The 16,657-nt window shown below is 22.4% G+C and overlaps 1 protein-coding gene across 1 annotated transcript; it reads right to left on the bottom strand.

The window, feature by feature from the left end:
* Window positions 1-262: 262 nt before the first annotated feature.
* Window positions 263-8,152, bottom strand: LOC136972812 (toxin Tbo-IT2-like). Its single transcript, XM_067267450.1, has 4 exons — window positions 7,998-8,152; window positions 1,171-1,260; window positions 1,025-1,085; window positions 263-837 (listed from the first exon to the last, which is right to left on the bottom strand). Exons 2-4 carry the CDS (start codon window positions 1,250-1,252, stop codon window positions 699-701), a joined length of 282 nt encoding a protein of 93 aa, XP_067123551.1. The 5' UTR covers window positions 1,253-1,260; window positions 7,998-8,152; the 3' UTR covers window positions 263-698.
* Window positions 8,153-16,657: the final 8,505 nt, after the last annotated feature.

Raw genomic sequence — 16,657 nt, 5'->3', positions numbered from 1 at the left:
ATAGTCTATATAATAGAGAAAGTAGCCCCGAATAATGTTAAATTGAACCAAAATCTATCTCGCGGTGGTCCTGATTATACGAAGCAAAAATATCTGACGTCACGAATTACGATATTCACGTAAAGAAGTGACGTTATAGAGACGTCATTATATAATTCGAAAATCGTCGACGAATCACAGAACAGAGCAAAAATTGTCGACGTCTTGTATTACGCTGTTGTGACTTTATGGGACGTCATTATTACAAAATAAATGAAACGAAGCCATTTTAAATGTGAATTTTATTGTTTAATTTAAACAATTAATTGAACAAAATTGATTTATTATATCTTCTATTATTTTTATATTAAAATTACGAAGATTTTACAGAAAATAATTGCTTTACTACTCAAAATATGAGGAAAAAATAATACTATTTTATTACATTATGTTTATTAACACGTGGAATATTTAATTCTACATCGTTGTACAATATTGTTTAGGAAAATATTTTAAAGGAAAAGTAAATGTTTTTTTGATTTTTTTAACGTTTTTAAACATGAGTAACATTTTCGGAACAATTTTTTAACAATAATTACATATACATATGTATATATATATATTATATATATATCCGATATTAAACGATCTTCTAAAATGCTTTATGGATAGACATGTATCTTGTATACTGGTTGACAGACAGACAAAAGTACGCTGGCTTATTTACCCCATCGTTGGAAGAGGCCTGCTCTTTGGCAACGGCAATTGGTACCCCACAAATTGCAACGACACGATGAGTTTTCGCAGCATCCATTGGGTTTGTTATCGCACGATTTGCCTCTTCGAATACAATTTCGCCTGCGAAAGTTATATCAAAAATACATTAAAAAAAACTTGTAAAAATAATAAAGAAAGATTTATTTTGGATAATCGATTCGCTTTTGTAAATGATAGGTTGCAGAGAACTTTAGCTTTATCGATACTCATCTTTGATTACGGGTTTTCAAGATAAAGTAGACTTCTTTGAAAATGGATCCATACTTACTTTTCTGCATTCAAAATCAAATTTTCCAATCGATCGCTGTAATCTTCTACCGCTTCATCATCTAAAAAGACAAATAAGTGTATTTTTTGAGTTTTTTTAATGATTTTTTTCCAGTGAGCGACGACAAATAATCCAAAATACATTACCAGTTGGTGTATATGGACTTGCTAGAATGGCATCAGCCAAGAGAACCAATCCAAAAATGACCAAGATCGAAACGCAATTCATATCTTTAGCTGAAAATAAATGAAATCTTATCTTTCATACTCAATCATTTATTTAAATTTTTAATTTTTAAAGTAGTTAAAGTGTTGAAAGTTGTATCGACCCATCAACAACTCTCATTAACATCGACTATGTTGGATGCAACTCATCAGATGTGGTTAATTGAGGAAAAACTGAGGATGTGAATAAACAAAATCTTATTATCTCGTATTCTTTCTAAAAAAATTCAATTAGCAAGTAACAGATTTAGAAACGTTATCTAATAAAACCATCGATAATCATGGTGTTAAGCCATGGTCTTTAAAGATTTCCTCTAACTAATTGCTCGAGAAATAAATAAAAAATTGAAGACAATTACCAATAAAACGTTTTGAACATATTTAAACTTGTTTTTTTTTATAATTTTCAACTAAAACCTAACTAAAATTGATTACATTAAAAAAAATTCGATTATACTAAAGATAAATGAAATATTTCTAAATTAATTCTCACAGGATTAAGTTAAATTTTATGCAAAGAATATTTTACATTTTTTTAAAAATTTAATTCTGAAAAAACGGATGAGGAGAGTTGGAAATTCGCCAAAAAATATTAAGAAGAACATTTTTTGATATATTCTAATTAAGTAAATGTAAATGATGAACTAAATTCACGTATCTGATGTCGAATAAATAAAGCAATAAAACAATTTTAAAAACTACATTAATTATCGAAAACTAAATTTAAAAAAAATCACTTAAAAACGTGTTTTTTTAGTATTTTAAATCTATTTTCTGTACATAAAAACATGATTTTTATATTATTAAATAGATTTATATCGTCAGTAAAAACATATTTTCTCTATAAGCTCAAGCAAGCGTGCTTAATTCCGTCAAAAATCTAAAAAACAAAGTATATTTATCTATAATTAATTTTTTTAGAGCAATTATACTCGTAACTTTTCGAATTTTAAATTTTTCTGTATCTAAAAACAATAAATCGTTCTCCTTATAAACATTAAATAAAATATTTTAATTTTTAGATGATTTGTAGATTTTTATTTACATTTATAAGTTGTAGTTTGACTTCATATATAACTGCACGCTTAAATTGTGCTATGACTTAGCTTTAAAAAAACTCTCTAAAAATTTTAATTCTTCTGAAAAGGTTTTTAAAATAATTACGTTTTTAAATAAAGATTTGTACTTTACCTTTTATTGGTAAAAATGTTCTTTATTTTTGTATAATATTCCTAACTTATAGCTCCAAACATCGTAGCAGTTCACTATTTTATTACTTTATCACTAACTTTACTTGATTTATTACTTGCTGATGTCTATTAAACTAGTCTAGATCAGTATAATAAAAAATTTAAGCAATAAAATAACTTTATTTTTCTAAGTAATAAATTGCCATTAAACAGTGAAGTAAATATTCTTTTATTTTCCCAATTGTTTAACATAGATTAGACAGAGTAGAGCAGATTTAAGAGTATAAAAGACAAAATAAGGAAAGTAGAATCAAAATATTTCTTTTATTATAAAAAAAATATAAAGTGGTGATTCTAAAAAATCATTAAAATTTTAGAAGCCGTTGTTTTTAATATTTTTATTTATGTTATATTTGGTATTAGGTAACTTTCGAATATGCACTTATATATAAACAAATGTCATAAAAGTAACTTTTATCTTTAATTTGAAATTAATTATATTATTAATTTATTAAATTAAGTTTAATTTTAAGTAAAAATCTTGTGGCATTTTTTTTGTATATACGGTAGATAAATAAATAAATAAATTTAGTTTTAATTAATTTTTTCCTTTAAAATTTTATTGAAAAGCAGTCGAGTGTTACACTTTACTCAGTTTCTCTACAATTTTACGATTTATTTTTTTTAGAATTTGTTGAATTTTTGTTAAAGTAAAAGACTGAAAATTTACAATTCAAAAACATGGTTTAAAAATAAAAAAATAAGAAATAAAAAAGAAGAAAGTGGTCCTTCGCGGGTAGTTTAAAAAACATGCATATGTAAACGTAATGTTCTTTGCGAATAAGATCGCATTTAAGGTTTACGCAGCTAAAAAAATCTATAAATTGATAAAAAAATTAATTAGAAAAGTAAAAAATCAAGACATGAAACCTAGAGATACAAATCCTTTGCGAATATTTTAAAAGAAACAGAAAGTTTTGAGTAAACAAAGTCGCATTCAGAGTTTATCCATGTAGAAAATTTCTAAATTTCTAAAAAATTTAATCAAATCATAAAATCTTATCACAGAAATTAATAAAAATAATTCTAATAATTTTGTAGAAATGTAAGATGCTAGCTTATATTCTACGGTTAAGTCGCGGGTTCGGATCTCTTTACAAAGTTTAATTTATTGTTTCGTTAGTGTCGAATGATTATAAATACGTCAATGTTATTTGATCAGTTAAGTTATTTTATTGGAAAATTTATTTAGATGTTGTATATGTAAATATAATTTCTTGGAAAAGCGAAACGTCATTTCGAAATCAAAAATTTATTGGAATCTAAGAGGAAATAAATGAAATAGGAGAGAAAATCCTCGAGTGGAAATTGCTGAATCTTCAAAAAGCAGATATTGAAAGTGTCCAGAAACGTTATAACATCCAATAAATCTCTCTCTATTCATCTAAAAAGTTAAATTTCTAATTTAAATAACACTAAAGTGAAATATGTTAAACAACATTCTTAACAAATCGCTTTCTCGTTTACTAAATCCTCGATAAATTGTTTTTTGAACTGTTACGATTTTTACAATCTGTACGTAAATATCCTCGAAAAATTGTTTTTTAAATTGCTATAAATTTTTTGTAATGTATAAGGATCTTGTTACGAATTTTTTAGAATCTGTAACTAAATATTCCTGAAAAATTGTATTTTGAATTGCTTCGAATTTCTTTTTTTGAATCTGTAAATAAAGTGTTTCTCGAATTGCTACGAATTTCTTAGAAACTCTACGTAAGTATCCTCAAAATTGTATTTTGAATTGCTGGAAACTTTCAGAATTTTCATAAGTATCCTCGAAAATTGTTTTTTGATTTGCTGCGAAGTTTTAGAATCTATAAATAAGTGTCACATTATATAAATTTTTCAAAAACATCTGAAGATGACAATCAGATCTTTTTGAATAATGAAAGATATAAAACTATGTGTAATATCTTTTAAATTTTATGTTAATACCATCACTTATCATCTCGTGTACACGTAATATGTTCATGTCATGCACATGTATCACATGTAACGAATCATTTATTCAATATTTAATTTTTTACAAAGGTCAAAGATTTTCTGACAGGTTTAATTAAATATTCGAAAAAAAATTATAATTCAAAACTTTATCAAACAAAGCCAAATAAATATGTTAAATGATCAATCTTCATCCAAGAAAACGAACTTTTAACATGCAAAATGCATTATTTTTCTTGACGTAATAGTGTAAGTTAACATCCGTCTATGTAAGAAAGTAATAGTATGAGTTTTTTGGAAGTAATTATAACACAAACTTTTTAAAACATCTTTAATATTTAATCGATTTAAAGCTTATATTTATTAAGATTTCTTAGATGCTAAACATTTATTATTTATAAATTTACTTTGGTTTAACTTTAAAGCAATTATCGACTCTTTATGAGATTATTTCCAAAAAGTTTATGCATTTTTGGTAATTATTTTTTACCTTTTTTTAACATCAAAAGCATTTTGTGTCATACAATTAAGTGGATTTTATCGTTAAAGACTTGTCTCTCCAACATCTAAAAAATCCAATTTCTAACAATTATCTATCGCTTCGATTGATCAAAAAGAATCTTATATTTAACGATTTTCTTAATGTAATTTATATTTTTAGAAAGAAATAGCTTAATAATTATTAACTAATTAAACTTAAATGCTTTAGAAAATGTCATTATAACCTCTGACCTTACACGCTTTTAAAATGAATTTTTTTAAGTAAATTAGTGTAAGAATATATAATTTAAGAATAAATATTCATTTAGGAATTAAATTTTAATAAACTTATTTAAAAAATTGCATATTTTAGATTTATAAAAAATTAAAATTTACTTGAAACTTTTTATTTAAGAATTGCCCTTCACATAGAATAAAAATTAAAGTTTTTAGTTAATATTATTGCATTATTATATTAAAAACGTCTAATTTTTTAAAAAATCTTCTTATTCTTCAAAATCCAAAAAATCCTTTTATCCTTTCGAATTTTTCATATTCATTGAATTGTTTTTCGTAGGATTGTACCAAAAAACGCATATTTTTAAAGATATTTTTCACTTTTCTGAAAATCTAAATTCTTATATCAATTTTACTCATAAATATTATTTATAAAAACCAAGTAAATATGTAAAATTTCAAAAAATTTTAGGTCGATTTTTTTCAGAGAACGTTTAACTTCCAAAAAATTAATATAAAAATGACCTTAATTCGTGTACAAGTGCATTGCTGTTTCCAATTCCCGTATCTACAATAACTGTTTCTCAAAACATATTCAAAAATATTATTTTTATTTTATTACTGTAAAAATTTTTAGATTTATTTTCCTATCCCTGTATTAATTTTATTCATAACTGTATTATTTTCTTAAAAAAAAATACTAAATGAATAATTCGTGATTTAAAATAATGATACCGAAAACGTAAATATTGTGTGAGGCGTGTAAAATTTCTAAATGTTTTAGATTAATTTTCTGGAATATTTTTAAATTTTCCAACAAATTAATCTAAACATTTCCTTATTATTTAATATGCAAAAACATTTTTATTACGGTTTCGAATTGTTCGTATCGAATAATCGTTTCTTGGAGGAAACATATTCAAAAACGTTATTTTTATTTTTCTACTGTAATAATATTTACATATTTTTTTTATTCTTCTACAAATGTAATAAAATCTAGTATTAACTATACTCATAACCGCGTTATTTTCTAAAAAACCGAGTGAATAATTTATGAAACAATACCGGAAACAAAAGTATGAAATAAAAATTTTTATAAATTTTAGATTAATGTTTTGGAAAAATCTTAACTTTTTCCAAAAAATTAGTTACAAGACTTCTTAAAGAAACGTTTTAACAACTAAAAACACTTTTATTTCTCCTGTTTTTCGTACCTGAAATAAGACTTTCTCGGAGGAATCAAATTCCAAAAAGAACTGTTTATATTTGTTTTATTACTGTAATAATTTTTAGATGTTTTTCCTTATAAAAATCTAATAAAATCGTGCATTAAATTTACTCATAACTGTGTCATTTTCTAAAAAATCGAGTAAATAATTGATGAAGATTTTAAACAATAACACCGGAAACAGAAAATTTGTAAATAATAAAACATATGTAAATTATTTCTTTTTAAAAATTTTCCAAGAAAATGAATAAGAAAATGATTTTTTTATTCATGAATTTTATATATATATATATACATACATACTTTTTACTTAAATAAAGATATTAAATTGCGAACCATTCATACTTTTGTAAGCAACGTAGCAGAGTGATTAAAATGAATGAATGACTTACATCTAAAGATGAATATTTAAATTTAGGATTAGCTAGGTGAATAGATAAAAGAATTCTTTCATAATAAAGAATTCATTTTGATAAAGTTGTTTATTATTTTGAATCAATTCTCGAACGACGTTTATCCTTAATGATAATGTTCCAAAAAAAAAAACACACGTAATAAGAACGTAATTAATGATAACAAAGCCAAGATTGAAAGCAAAAGAATCGTCTTTCTCTCGCTTTCTAAATTAAACCTTTATCTAAAAAAACAATTTATCACTTTATTAAATTCAAAAAAACAGCTAAGATATGAGGTTTTTTTTAAAATTTGTAGAAATTTAATTTTAAAGGATTGAATTACGCGAGTGCTGTTGTTAAACTGTCGAGAATTTGTGGGGTTTTTTTTGTGGTTATTTTCATAAAAACGAATTGTTTAATCTCTATTGAAACATATAAAGTTATTTTATTGTATTCAGTCTAAAAAAAAATTACTTTTTTCGACTAAACTTTCAGAAATTTACTCGTTAAATTTGACAATCTGTGTGCCAAACACGATACAAACTTTTGTCACGTTGTGAATTTTTTTAGAAAAGTAATTTAATAGAGAATTTTTAGAATCTAAAACTGCACATTTTCTATATTGAAAGCTTGCAAATTATATGCTAATTTAATAACTATTACAATAAAAAAATGTTCTTTTTATTTGAAATTTTAAATATATTTCCATTTTTAATTAATAGTGAAATATTTGAAATGAAATTTTCTAAAAAAAGATGAAAATTAAATTACAGAACTAAAGATAAGAACTCTTTACCAGTTTAGAGTAATGATTAGTTTGATATTTTTATCTCAAATTTAATGATTTGCTATGTTTTATACTGTTTATAAATATCCCATTCAAGAATTTATATTTATACTTACAGAAATATATATAAAATATTATCTAAAAATTCATTAATATCAACTCCACATAATTAATTTATTAACAAAGTTAAAATCTAAAAACTTCACACACAACATTACGATATACACAAAAATATGCAAAAATTAACTAGAGTAAAGGTTTTTAAATGTAATTTTTTAAAGATAATTTATATATAACAATAGAGAAGTATATGTAAAATACAAAATAATCTATCTCTTGTAGGATAGAAAGTAAATTAGGACCAGATGTTACTCTTTAAAATCATAAAAATTGCCTGTTGATTCACTAGTTACATACACAAATATACTTACTTGAATGACTTGACGGTCTTCCTCTATGAGAAACGATGCTTTGTCAATGAGAAATTTTGTCACTGATACCTAAACTATCAAAAGCAACACATTCGAATACAGTTGGGTTTGCTCTTTATATTCTCTGGCGTACGGGATGGTGCGAAAGGTGCGCATTCTCAGTACCAAAAATCAATATTTTGTGTGTTATTTTCTATGATGTCACCGAGTTAAAGTTTTATCGAGTTGCTAAAATCACTACAAACATGAATATAACTACACCAAAAGAAAATTATTTGACTCTTTATGTATTTTGTATGCGATGGTACGAAACGGATCGTTCTAAAAGAAAAAAAAAAAAAAAAATTGTAAAAATTTTTTTTTAAATATAAAAAATTTAATTAAAAATTATACGGCATTTCATTTTTCTTTAAAATATTTGAACGCATTTAATGATATACAATTACGTTAATTACACAGTATTTGAAATTAAATTTTATTGTCTTAATATACATAAAATCGATTTTCCAGGCGGAATTTCTGTAATTTAAATATATTTTAAATTGAGGATTTTATGTGAAATAATTATAATTATAATTAATTAATTAGTAATTATTACATTTAAATTAATTTGAAATTAAAAAATAAAAAATAAACTGAGAAATGATGAAGCTTACACGTGATGAATTTACTAAATGATAGCAAATTCCAGTACTTCTCCTAATGTATTTTCTCGATTACTGTTTAATTTACAAATCTAGTAACCATCAAAACTGTGTATTTACTTTCGCTTCCGGTTCACAAACAATTATTAAGATTGTTAGCTGAATAGAATTAATATGAATTCTTAACTTAATGAACTAACAATAATATAAAACTATACATGAAAGGAATTTTAATTGTTCTTATCTACTGACTAAATAAAAGTATTTAAAATAGATTTGTTCATATAAATATCTTTGCATTTGTTGATTTACTTGTCTATATATAGCTTGGTAATTAAAAATTTATGCTAAAAAGCAATCCCTAGATGAAGGAGATCCGAAGTTTTAAATTAATGTCATTAGCATTGTTAATGCCTTCTAATAAAGTCGTGCCGAATTTTTTGGAATTTTGTGGTTTATACTATCGTAATGAAGTGTTTTATTTGATAAAAATAGCTGAAGGTTGTGTTAAATAACTCATAAACAGTTATAACCAAACAAAATGATTGTTCTTTACAAAAATTCTCAACAAATTTTGCTGAAAGGCGTGTTACACAATTAATAAACTTACACGAATTTTCTTAATTACGTATTCGTATTTGCTTAATGTAAGAATTAAATTAGACCTTCTACTTTTTATGTTATGATCTTGATTAATCTAATTTAATCCATATTTGTTTTGTATTTTAATTTTATTAAACACCAATTGTTTCATCATTATATCTCATTTAAAATCTAAATTTAAAAGTTTATATATATATGTTTCCCCTTTTAAAAAATGTAGTAATTATTTAATTTGTAAAATATGAGGCTTAAAAATTTCGATATAACTAACATAATATAATATTTAGATATTAGCTATATATAGCTATTGTATTAGCTATATAAATACTTCTGTGCCTCATACTCATACTTGGGGTGAGTAACTACTAAATTCTTTAGTAAAAGTATATATAGTATTAGTTTTTCTTTTAGTTTTTAATAAGGTGTATCAAGCTGCTTGCATTCTAGTGAAAACACTATTTTATATTCTTTGGGAATGTATATTTTATAATATTTACTACAATCATAGATTATGAGGCATAGTTCTATGCTTCATACATTATGAATTGTATTTAGAAAAATTTAACATTCAGATATTTAAATTTAGCTTTTTCAGATTTTAGTCAGGTGTATCAAGTAATCAAAACAACTGTGAAAGAACTATTGTATTTTTTTTAATATTCTGTACATAATAAACGAATATTCTAATTATATACAGTTTCAACGATAAATAAATTCGTCAAATGATATAAAATTATAAAATTTTATTAATTTATTTACCAGATTTTACCTCATTTATGAGCAATAAAATGTCAAATAATTATATTTTCCTTTATTAACTTTCATAAATATACTTAAAAAATTATGATATAATTTTAGATATAAATATTTTTTATTTTAATTTTTTAGAAAAATTTTTTTTATGTATTTATTTATCTGAAAATCTAATTTTTACTTTCAAAAACTTTTCTCAGTCGTTCAAAAAAAAGAATTTTATAAACGTACTTGCAACTATATGTAAGGACTATAGAGAAGTGACAATTGTGACACAAACAATTTGAAAGTGGTAGTTTTTTGAAGTTTATATTTTTAAAAAGTAAATTTTTAAAAAAAATTCTTCTTTTTAAACAGTTTATTTATTTAAATATTTAAATAATTAATTAATTTTAAATACTTAGAAATAAACATAATATAGTTAACCTTTTTTATATACTGGTGAATGGGAATTGAATCATAATTTTTGAATGTAGGGTTTATTTATATAGGGAAGAAGGAAGAAATTTTTATGCTTTGTCTCTCGAGAGAATATACAAACCTTTCTAGAGTAGTAGAAAAACCATATAAATTTTATGAGCATCCAATCAATGTATTCGAACCTTATCACGTAAGAGTAAAAGAAATTTTATTTATTTATTTGTCGCTTGTATTTTTTATTATTTTTTAATACTTTTCCTGTTTTTAGTAAGAAATAAAATTATTATAACATCTATTAAATTAATTTTATGCATTGTAATATATAAAAATGTAATTTTTTATCATTAGTTTTTAAATATTCGAAATAATTTTATTATTATTATTTTTTTCTAATTATTCAAAACAGCTGTGAATATTCAAAAATTATTCCTTGCAAATTCAATTAAAAGAATTGAAATGGATTAATATTTTATATAAAATGTGCAATTTTTAGATTAAATAAGAGATATTCTATAAATAGTGAGCCTCGTGTGAATTGTTAATATAATTACAAATGTTTTAACTCTCTTATTGCTCATTATTTAATTTTACACGTTGTTACAATTTATTATTCATTCTCGTAATTATCAACTTGCAACTCATTCGAAATGTTCTTAAAATAGGAAGAGTTTAGTCGTTAACATAAAGTTTTATCTACAAAAAAAAACACATATATATATATATTCTTTTTATACTTATGTTTACTACAAAATCGATTTGTTTTTTTGAATTCAAGAAATATTTAAAAGAAAGTGTCGGATAAGGCATGGGTAATATATTTTTATGATCAAAGTTATCGAAGTGATGTGAATATATTCGAATAACTTTTGATTATTCTTCTTTTATTTCGTATATTTTGAATCCCAAGTGTAAATTTTAGAAGATTAGAAGCTTATTTAGAAGATTAAATGATCTAAAGTGTCATACGTCTTGAGAAATTTGATTGAAATGGTTAATATTTTATCATTGAGAAAATATAAAATATCAAAGAGTTTATAAAAGTATAACTCCTAATACTTTTATTTTTTTATTATAAAAATTTATATTTATTGTTTTCAATTTTATAATATATATATATATATATATATATATATATTAAATCTAAAAATACAATTTATAATTAATAATAATCATTATAAATTTCTAAAATATCTAAGAAAGTTTTTAAAAATAAATTCGCGATATTTATTAATTAATTTATTTATTACTACTTTCCCGGCTGTTATATAGGCCTATAACAGAGGAAAAGTATGGCAATCTGTCAAAAAATGACTCCCTTCAGATTTTTACATTTTCGAACTCTGGACCTTGAAATGTTAAGAAATGCAAAAAAATTTGGGTGTAATTTCTGTACGTATGGATGTTAATGTATGTGTGTGGGGGCATGATTTTGTCCGTTCTCTTTGTGGCTTAATAACTCCTATACTTTTGATCGAAAATTTCTGAAATTTTGCAGGGAGGTATATTTATTAGGAGAATTAATACTGTTAAATTTTGGTGATTAAAGGTCGAGAGAGTGAAAAGATAAAAGGGGATCGTGTCTATCTCCAGTAGGATCGGTCTTAATAACGATTTTACTTGTTATTATCATTTACAATTTCTATAAAACCATCCCTACCTTCAAAATTAAGTGTTTTGCCATGTTATAATAATTAAAAAAATAAAAAGTTGTTTTAATAAAATGTCATAACAGATGGCGCCACCAAATGTTGCCGGGAAAGTTAATTAACTCGTTGCTGGAATTTTTTAAAATTTTAAATTCGTCATTTAAAAGGTTAAAAGGAAATATTTAAATATTGATTTTGATTTTTAAATTTAATATAATTCATTTAATAAAAAAACCTCTAAAAATATATAAATGTGGACGTTTAAATAACTTCTTTCACACAAAGTAATTTTTGTTTTTACATTTAAATGTTTTAGAATTTTACAGAAATTTTCATTTGGTATTTAACATTGAAATTACTTTAATGTTCGATTTATTTCTTAAAAAATTTAAATATACTTTATTAAAATGTGATATATTATTAAATTTGATATTTTCACGAAAAGAAATTTAAGTAAAAAACCAACAAAATTAATTTTTTAGAATGTAATTTGATAAATTACCTACATCAATGGGAGTAATATATTTTGCTACGTATTTACTTATTTTTTGGTAAAAATTCAAAAGTAAAATTTTCAGAATTTTTTAGAATAAATAAGTTAGTTGCTAAGGATCATCCAACCATTTCAAGACATCTAAAAATATGTAATTTACTTCCAAAAAATGGTATAAATGTCTGACATTTAGAAACTAACGCAAACTGTTTGCTGGTGTTGATGGATTTTTCCAAATATTGAACCATTAGTTACACGCTAGATTATATTGAGTCGAATTTTACCAAGTTATTTAATCTAAAAACATCAGGTAAACATTTTAAAAAATCGGAAATTTTTGAATTTCAATAAGAATTTTATTATATATCAGTAATAAATCGATAAAAAAAAGATTACCTGTTGACTTCCTGCCTTTCATACTCAATTAAAAATTTCGAAAAAATTTTTAAGAGATAATAATTATTAAAGTTTAATATTTATTTTTTGGGAAATTAATCATTAATTTTTAAGTTAATAACTATAAAATTTTTAATTATAAATTCTTAAATGTTGGGATTATAACTCATCAAGACCATGCCACCATCTGTTGATAAGAAGTAGCAATTTCTATTACTTTTTTTTTTTAGAAAATAAAAAAATTACTTAATTAAATCTATTAATTTATTATATTAGTGAAGTTTTGATACCCAAAAATTTTTTATATATAATAAAATTATTGAGTAATTAAATAAGCCGAATTGTAATTATTTTATACATCTCTCAAATTTCTTTTCGGGTTTATTTTAGAAAAAACATTTTTTTTATCAATTTTTTTTCTTTAAATAAAATTTAACGATAAGAATATGTTTAAGAAGGTATTAAAATTATTATTTTTTTCAAATTTTTTCTAAAAAAAAATTAAGAAAAAGACATCATCATTAATTCTATAGATAATTCTCTTTATTTTTATAAGAAATTCAAATGACAAATCAAAAAAAGCTGTGTGTGTAGTTTTTGGATGACACCTGCTGGGTAAAAGATGATGGTTACCATGGTAACAATGCGTGTGATCGCATCTTTGTTCTTCCTAATGACAAGTTTCGAGACAGTCACATTCTTGGCACGTTGAACATTGAAGGACTGAAAGTAATAAAAGATGAGAAAATGATTAGAAATAAAAACAATAATAAATGAAATTATAAATATAATATATTAATAAAATGAATAAAACTCTTATTGATTTGTATATAATAAGAAATTAGTGATGCTGAAAAAATTTACTAAGTTTAATCGAATATATTCTAAAAAATTCCATTTTTAAAATCTTCTTGAATTTAAACTTATAATATACTATATAAATTATGTATAACTCTGTGTGTAAATCTACATACAGATTCTCAAAGACTTGCATTTGAGAATATATATTTGTATATAATCCATATAACTTATAACCTGTAAAAAATTCAACTTCTTAGAGGTTATAACTTATATAGATTATGTAAAAATTTTTCTAAAATATTGAATTTTTTAGTATTTGTTTTTAAACGAAATCGTATATAGAAAATGTAAAAATCTGCATTTTTAGAATATTTTTCTGTAGGCAAAACTATACACAGAGACAGAGACTTAGACTTATTTTTAGAGTTTTTACCCTATTTAAATTTTTTCTAAATTCTTTCATTTAACGATAAATACGTTTTCCTTTAAATTGTTAAATTAATTACTCGAAATAATTTTTAAAAAAATTAAATTTGACAAGTGAAACCTTATTAAAATATTTAATTTTTATTCCTGTGTACGTTTTTTTAATGAAAATTTTCGCCAAGAGATGGCATTGTAGTCGATAGGGATAAATAGTGATTATTATGATTTAATTGTAATATATAATTATTATAATTAAACTTTTACTTAAATTTTCCTTAATGTCATTAAAATATAATTTAAATTAAATGCGCTTAATGACAAAAAAAATTCTGATAAAAACCTGATAAAATCAGTCATTTTATTTTTATTTTTATTTTTTTATAATTTCAAATGTTTCTAAGAATTTATTTTTATATTTAATTATATTTTGTAATATGAATATTATGTTATATTATATTATTATTATTATATAATGATTTTATTGATATATAGATTAAAAAATAAAATAATATAAAAAGAGTAAAAAGTAAAAAAAAAAAAATCAGTTTAATGTGATTATTTAAACATATATTTTGCTTTTTCTCTTCTTTAAATGACATTTTCACAAGCAAATATATATGAGAATTTTTGGAAATTTTATCCAAAATTCACAGTCTTTAATTAAAGTTGATTATTATTAAATTGTAGACATATATTTATTCATAAATTTATTTAGGAACCAGAAAAATTTGTTATTTTTAATAAAAAATAATTAACAATAAAGTAACTTCTCGTACTTTCTGTTAATAAAAATTCACCCTTAATTTTCATTTTCTTTGAAATCAAAAAATTTATCAACCAAGAACATCATTCCTTAAAAAAGAAAAAGAAATGAAATAAAAGTCGAATTTTTGAAATAAAACAAACGCAAAAATTTTTAAATTTTTATTTTTTAAAACTAAAAGTTTTATATTATTATATAAAAAGAAATTAGAAATAAAATTTGCATATTTAAAATATATTTATTTATATATTAATGTAAATGATGTTTTTAACTGGAAGACATTTAAATAAAATAAAATAATAAATAATTTTGGTTTTAGAAATTTGAAAATAACGTGTTACTGAATTTAATTATTTTGAAAACCACATCTTTTACTTTTCTAAAAACTTTGTTAATAAATAAATAATTCTAAAAACAAAAATTGTTTCTAAAATAAAAAGTTTTTAGAATTCTATAAATAATAATTTTTATCGATTTTTAAGAATAAGATTTTTATAGTTTTTATAATTTTTTTCATTTCTAATTACGAATATTTTTTTTTTGGTTTCTAAGGAAAAAGGTTTTCACTGTTATTAAAATACAAGTCGAAAGGCCCGATGCAGGCAGGCATCGGGGCATACTAAATTAAAAATAATAATAATAATATACTGAGTATTATACTGTAAAATTATAAAATAAATATAAAATAATCTGTATTGTTAATTTAAATTATTATAAATAATAGCTAGGAGCGCCCCTACTGGCCGTTTTTTGCATACCGTAACAGAAAGAAAATGTCCATTTTTTTCAGTTTTATATAGTAGATTTTTATGAAAGATAATTTTTTGTTTCTAAATACGTTTTAATTTTTAAAAATTAAAATTGTCGTATTTCTAAAGAATTCTTTTACAACTTTTTTCCCAAAAAAATATTGGTTTAAAATTGAAAGATTAAAAAAATTAAATTGAATAAAATTCTTATTTATAAATTTAATCTCAAGTAAGATCTTATAGAAGAATATTTTACAAATATAGATTTATATGAGTTTTTAGAAGTGTAAATAAATATAAAAAATAAGTTGTTTTAGAAATATTTTTTCTCTTTAAATACTGTTTGTTTTTTTTTCAGAAGTAAAATGTTTGTATTTTTTTGATTTACAAAAATTTTTTTTTATAATTTGTAATTTCTAAGAATGATCATTTTCTTCGTTGAATCTTTATTTATTTTTTTATTACTGAAGCAAAAAACTTTTCTACACGAAAAAGAATAAATACGAAATCATCGATTTTTCTCTAGATTATTCAAAAATCTCATTTCACTAGAAAATGAAATTTATTTGAAATTTTATAGCATTTTAATCTCATTTCTTACACGACTCAGAAATTTCATCAACTTACCTTTAAATAGTAGTTTCGAGAAGGTTTTCAATCAATAGTTACATCGCAGAACTGATTTTGTGGTTTTTGGAAAGGATAAATGTGTTTTAAGAAAAAGATTTTCTAATAATTTATTAAATTTATTCATTTAGTGATAGTAATTTCGTGAATCGATATCAGCAGTTTTTTAGAATATATAAAAATTATTATTTGTTTTTTGGATTTCTAAAAAAAACATTTAAATAATTTACGGTTATATTCAACGGTTGGATCTTTAAAAGATTAATAAAATCAAAGAAAACAGATAAAATAATTGAGTGTTTTTATTTCGAAAGGTGCAAGAGCATTAACTTCTTAGGC

The sequence above is a fragment of the Centruroides vittatus genome, unplaced genomic scaffold (genome assembly GCF_030686945.1).
Source record: "Centruroides vittatus isolate TY-2023 unplaced genomic scaffold, ASM3068694v2 contig_301, whole genome shotgun sequence".
NCBI lineage: Eukaryota > Metazoa > Arthropoda > Arachnida > Scorpiones > Buthidae > Centruroides > Centruroides vittatus.
Note: the sequence above shows the minus strand (reverse complement) of the source record. Positions and strands in the feature narration are given on the sequence as shown.

Excerpts from the sequence above, each read along its gene's own strand:
- LOC136972812 (XM_067267450.1), bottom strand. The coding sequence starts at position 1,252 with ATGAATTGCGTTTCGATCTTGGTCATTTTTGGATTGGTTCTCTTGGCT. Across the intron at positions 1,086-1,170 it reads AAGTCCATATACACCAACTG|ATGATGAAGCGGTAGAAGAT; the intron begins GTAATGTATTTT and ends TTGTCTTTTTAG. Across the intron at positions 838-1,024 it reads TTGATTTTGAATGCAGAAAA|GCGAAATTGTATTCGAAGAG; the intron begins GTAAGTATGGAT and ends TAACTTTCGCAG.